This window comes from Hypanus sabinus, chromosome 6 (genome assembly GCF_030144855.1).
Source record: "Hypanus sabinus isolate sHypSab1 chromosome 6, sHypSab1.hap1, whole genome shotgun sequence".
NCBI classification, from domain to species: domain Eukaryota; kingdom Metazoa; phylum Chordata; class Chondrichthyes; order Myliobatiformes; family Dasyatidae; genus Hypanus; species Hypanus sabinus.
The window spans coordinates 57,497,326-57,503,325 of NC_082711.1; the positions used below are offsets into that span (position 1 = coordinate 57,497,326).

At 39.1% G+C, this 6,000-nt stretch overlaps 1 protein-coding gene across 4 annotated transcripts in view; it reads left to right on the forward strand.

The window, feature by feature from the left end:
* The window catches only part of LOC132395495 (metalloreductase STEAP2-like), a 55,669-nt gene extending 50,598 nt beyond the window's left edge, over positions 1-5,071 (forward strand). For all 4 annotated transcript variants that reach the window (XM_059972199.1, XM_059972198.1, XM_059972200.1 and 1 more), the window contains one exon: positions 3,707-5,071. In XM_059972199.1, coding sequence (XP_059828182.1) covers positions 3,707-3,991 — 285 coding nt within the window. In that variant the 3' untranslated portion in view covers positions 3,992-5,071. The remainder of the gene's footprint in view (positions 1-3,706) is intronic.
* The last annotated feature ends 929 nt before the right edge of the window (positions 5,072-6,000 follow it).

Below are 6,000 nucleotides of genomic sequence, written 5' to 3' on the forward strand. Positions count from 1 at the left end.
TTCAACCCAGATAAGTGTGAGTTTGTTTATTTTGGTAGGTCAAATATGACAACAGAATACAGTATTAATGGTAAGACTGTTGGCAGAGTGGAGGATCAGAGGGATCCTGGGGTCCGAGTCCATAGGACACTCAAAACTGCTGTGCAGGTTGACTCTGTGGTTAAGAAAGTATATGGTGCATTGGCCTTCATCAACCGTGGAATTGATTTCAAGAGGTAATGTTGCCACTATATAGGACTCTGGTTGGACCCCACTTGGAGTATTGTGCTCAGTTCTGGTCACCTCATTACAGGAAGGATGTGGAAAATGTAGGAAGGGTGCAAAGATTTACAAGGATGTTGCCTGGATTGGGAAGCATGCCTTATGAAAATGGGTTGAGTGAACTCAGCCTTTTCTCCTTGGAGCATCGGAGGATGAGAGGTGACCTGATAGAGGTGCATAAGATGATGAGAGGCATTGATCGTGGGGATAGTCAGAGGCTTTTTCCCAGGGCTGAAATGGCTGCCACACGAGGGCACAGGTTTATGATGATTGGGAACAGAGGAGATGTCACGGGTAAATTTTTTACTCAAAGAATGGTGAGTTCGTGGAATGGGCTGCCAGCAACAGTGGTGAAGCCAGGTATGATAGGATCTTTTAAGAGACTTTTAGATAGGTACATGGAGCTTAGAAAAATAGAGGGCTATGGGTAACCAGTGGTAACTTCTTAAGTAAGTACATGTTCGGTACAACTTTGTGGGTCAAATGGTTTGTATTGTGCTGTAGGGTTTCTATCTTTCTATGTTTTCTATGAAAACATATTTTTCATATGTGAAAAGGTAATGATCTATGCTTCATATCACTGCACATTATTTCTAAGCGAATGATCATGGCCCTTTATTTGGAGGATGGGAAAGGAAAAGATTAACAAGTTTATAATAAAGAAAATATTAGCAAGGTATTCTGTACAAAGATCACATGTCAGCTAAAGACATCTCTGAAGTCAAAATACTCATTTGATATCAAAATGGAGCTGCATTGCTCATGAATATAATGTGCATTAAATGTTCATTTAGATCAGATGCCTGATGTTCATCCAAGATAATTTTATTATTAACTTTGTTCACCACTATCATTAAAAGATAAATTGAATTTACTTTAGCATTACTCCTTTATTATGCAGTCTAGATGCCTTGGCGTTGGTATAAAATAGATGCTAGAATGGAGAGTCATTCTCATGACTCACATAACAACAACACACACAAAATGCTGGTGGAACACAGCAGGCCAGGCAACATCTATAGGGAGAAGCACTGTTGACATTTCAGGCCGAGACCCTTCGTCAGGACTAACTGAAAGGAAAGATAGTAAGGGATTTGAAAGTAGTGGGGGGTGGGGGAAATGTGAAATGATAGGATAAGACAGGAGGGGGTGGGATGAAGCTAAGAGCTGGAAAGGTGATTGGCGAAAGTGATACAGAGCTGGAGAAGGTGAAGGATCATGGGACTGGAGGCCTCGGGAGAAAGAAAGGAAGGGGGGGGGAAGCACCAGAGGGAGATGGAGAACAGGCAAACAACTAAATATGTCAGGGATGAAGGGGAGGAGGGGCATTAACAGGTTAGAGAAGTCAATGTTCATGCCATCAGGTTGGAAGCAACCCAGCAGGTATATAAGGTGTTGTTCCTCCAACCTGAGTTTGAATTCATTTTGACAGTAGAGGAGGCCATGGATAGACATATGGGAATGGGACGTGGAATTGAAATGCGTGGCCACTGGGAGATCCTGCTGTTTCTGGTGGACCAAGCATAGGTGTTCGGCGAAACGGTCTCCCAGTCAACAATATATAAAAGTATACCACACCAGCCGACTCACAGGTGAAGTATCCCCTCACCTGGAAGGACTGCCTGGGGCCTTGAATGGTGGTGAGGGAGGAAATGTAAGGGCAGGTGTAGCACTTGTTCTGTTTACAAGGATAAGTGCCAGGAGGGAGATCAGTGGGAAGGGATGGTGGGGGGGACGAGTGGACAAGGGAGTCGCGTAGGGAGCAATCCCTGTGAAAGGCAGAAAGGGAGGGAGGGAAAAATGTGCTTGGTAGTGGGATCCCTTTGGAGGTGGCGGAAGTCACAGAGAATTAATATGTTTCCTCGTGTTTGTTCATGACTCACATTCTTGCTTTTAAAGATTTATTGCTGGATTTCTTAATTTTACACTGATTTGGACAGTACTTAGCCTTTACAAGACAAAGAATGTTTTGTAACATTTAGAACAATTTAAAACTACTGCTTGTTAATGATTTCCAGCAGAAATGTTTATGAATCTTCTTTGCAAAAAGAAATTACACCATACAAATATTTCCTTACACAGTCATAAATTAAGAAGGATCCTGAATACCAGTATTGATGCAAAGTTTGTCATGACTATTAATGATACAACTGTACTAAACCATGCAGTACTATCCTCTCGGACAGAGACGGTCACAACCCTGCATTTTCAATTCATCAATACCATGATCAATTTTTTTTGCTACTTCTCTGTCAAAAGAATGTTGAAACAAGCAAATGCCTTTGGTAGTTTCCATATGCACTTCAGCAATTGTATATACATAAGTACACACTTCCTTTTCCTCTCAGAAATCCCGTCTGTGAATGAAAGCAGCCATAATTCTAATAAATGCAGGTGGTTTGCAACTAGATCCTGGTGGTTCCTGTGATCTCTAACAGGCAAGGGGGAAAATGGTTAATTGAAACTTAAGGACTGATGGCTAAGGGTTCAAAGTTTTGCTCTTCTGTTTAGAATAGTAACAAAAAGCAAATAATAATGTCGTAAGTGCTTCATATCATGACATTATGTTAACATTCATCTCCTTGTAATGAGAGTGATGAAATCTACAATAGCTACCTTGGTAGCATAAGTAGATTTTAACTAAATACACCTCCCTTTTTCAGTCATCTTTACATTGATGACTTCCCCATCATTGTATTCTTAACCAGTAGAAAACTGGTAGCAATAATGAACTTTGTACTCTTTAAATACTACAGTTAATGATTTCATGTGCAGTTATGTAGTTTTAAAAAAAACATTATGGGATCATATATAGGTCTTCAAATGGTAGCCAAGATGTAGACTTGAGATTGCAAATAGAGCTGGAAAAGACATATAATGAGAGTAATGTCACAATTGTAATGGGGACTTCAATATGCAAGGGGATAGGGAAACTCTGGTTGGTGTCGGATCACAAGAGAGGGAATTTGTTGCACGCCTGGCTTTTTAGAACAGCTTGTGCTTGAGCCTATTTGGGGAAAGGCTATCGTAGATTGGGTGTTGTGCAATAACCCAGATCTTATTAGGGAGCAATGTAAAGGAACCCTTAGGAGGCAGTAATTATAATATGATTGAATTCATACTACAATTTGAGAGGGAGAAACATAAGTCAGATGTATCAATACTGCAACAGAATAATAGGAATTACAGTGGCATGAGAGAGGAGCTTGCCCAGGTGGATTGCCGGAAGTGCAGAGATGACCGAAGTTTCTGTGAATAGTTCACAAGGCACAGGATAGGTATGCCCTACAGAAGTTGTTGTTCTCAAATAGCATGGTTACGTGACCATGGCTGACAAAGGAAGTTAAGGGAAGGGCATATATTATTGGAATATCTATGCACTATTTAATATTGTAAGGAATTGGAAATCGATGTTACTAAGTATATCCATTCTTTTCTCTTCTAGTCTACTCTTGGTTTTGTGGCTCTGTTGATCAGTGCTTTTCATGTCCTGATTTACGGATGGAAACGAGCTTTTGAGGAGCAGTACTACAGGTTTTACACACCACCAACCTTTGTCCTTGCACTAATTCTACCTTTCATTGTCATCCTTGGGAAAATTATTTTGCTGCTTCCATGCATTAAGACGAGATTGAGAAAAATACGCAAAGGTTGGGAAAAAAGTCAATTCACAGATGACTTTTCAACTGTAGTTCTTCAAGCATCTCCAGAAAGTGTTACTGTTATGTGAGATTTTGTCAGAAATTGCCTTCCATTTAAAGAATTCAGCATTATGAGGGGACAGTTGAGTTAATTTGATGTAATTAGGTTAAGCATTTTAGAAATTTTAGTTCCTTGTATTCTTCGTGTTTAATGATGAGAATATATATTGTACATAATAGTAAACAATGTATGATGGTTTTGTTTCAGGTGACTGTGATATTTTAAAGTTATTTTGAACTATATGATTAAAGTTATTTTACCAATTTAATGTCGAGATTCTTTAAGAAGAATCTTTTAAGTGATCGTGTCTGTAGTAATGCAAAGGATGATGAACTTGTTCTTTATCTGATGTTGCCAAGAATATTGCTTTACAATCAAGACCACAGACACCAAAATACCCCAACATGTATGTAGAGTAACACACTTAAAGCTTTTAGCAATAACTTTTAAAATGGTTGAAGAAACTGGATCCGTTTTTAAGATTCATTATTGTACTGTGCTGTATATATTTTGAAGTCCTGGCTTTGAGCCCTGATCTGTATTTTTTTTTAATTTGGTAAATTAGGATGATTATTTGTCTAAATATCAGCATGCTTTAATTTGAAATTACTCTGAAATCTGTGGTATCAGTCATATGGGTGATACTCACACTGAATAAATTTTAACAGAATATTTGTGCAACTGGTATTATAATTAAGTACATTGATTATTTTTTCCTTTTTTGTTGTTTTCTGAGGAATAAGAGTGTATGTCACTGAAAGTAAAGCCTGTGGAAATAATTTTACAGTTTATATCAAAAACTTAAGCTTAAATTTTCTAAGTTGTTGTTTACCATGACATATCACTACATTGTTAAAACTAGCTTATCCCCTATCTTTGCTATGGTTAAATTTCACATGTTGTTAACTTGTATGGTTGTTTCTGTTCAAGTGTAACAAGCTGTAGGCTGTTTTTTTTTATTGTCTATCAATGTTATAATTTTACATTTGTCCTTGACTAACTTGATGGTCCAATAGACTAACTATTTAGTTACTGCAATAAAGATTACTTCCTTTCCAAACTTGTATTTAACTTTTAAATGTATTACTATTAAAAAGAATCTGCAGTATATACTTTCTCATTGGTATTTAAAAGATTACTTTCGCATGTAATCTTTGTCTAGTAAAATTTCAGTGATCCAGCATCCAATTGTTTAGAAATCCTGATGGTCCAACATCTGGATCACTGATTATTCAAGAATCAGAGATGAGGTTCAACCACAAACAGGGTGAACAGCTGGAAGCAGGTGCTCAGAGTGCTGAAGGGGCCAGGTTTGGTCTGTGGGCTGGGTATTTTCTCAAAACACCAAGGGCCAGGAACAGAAGTATGTTTGCACTTGTATATTTATTGGGTTCACTGGAATATTTAGTGTACGACTGATTTTGTAAGATTTTGTAATTATACCAAAGGTATAATTGCTCATCCTTCACTTTTTTGTCACAGTTGTGAGACGTTGCTGATTTTGAAGAACATCAAGTATTGCAGGTCTGTCCCAGAAGTGAATTGCTGGATAGTGTGGAGGTGGATTTCTGTGCAACTTCAGCCACAAACTCAGAGCGCAATCCCATGGACGCTGCAGGTGATTGTCTTGGGACATTTTTGTTGTGATTGAAAGACTCTTTTGGACTTTGGTAATGTAGAATACTGAGAGTCCAATTCGCTGGCTCATTGGTGAGACCAGCAGCGGGGGAGCTGCGTGGCCCCGGACCAGGCTCTCATTCACGCCTTGGGGTCGCTTGTTGCAGCTGCCGAGGAAGGAGACGCAGAAGCTGGCTGTGTGACACTGGCTTGCACACTGGGTGAGGGGCTGGCCCCACCCATCAGTGATGCCCTTGATCCAGGACAATAGCCACACACCATTAATCTATAGGACATGACCCTCAGGGATATGGGTTATATTAATTTTTTTGTAATTGTATGTTTTTGCTATCATAATTACATGTGATATATATGGTGTGTGTGATAGATGGTTCCCCACCTTGACCCCAGACGAACACT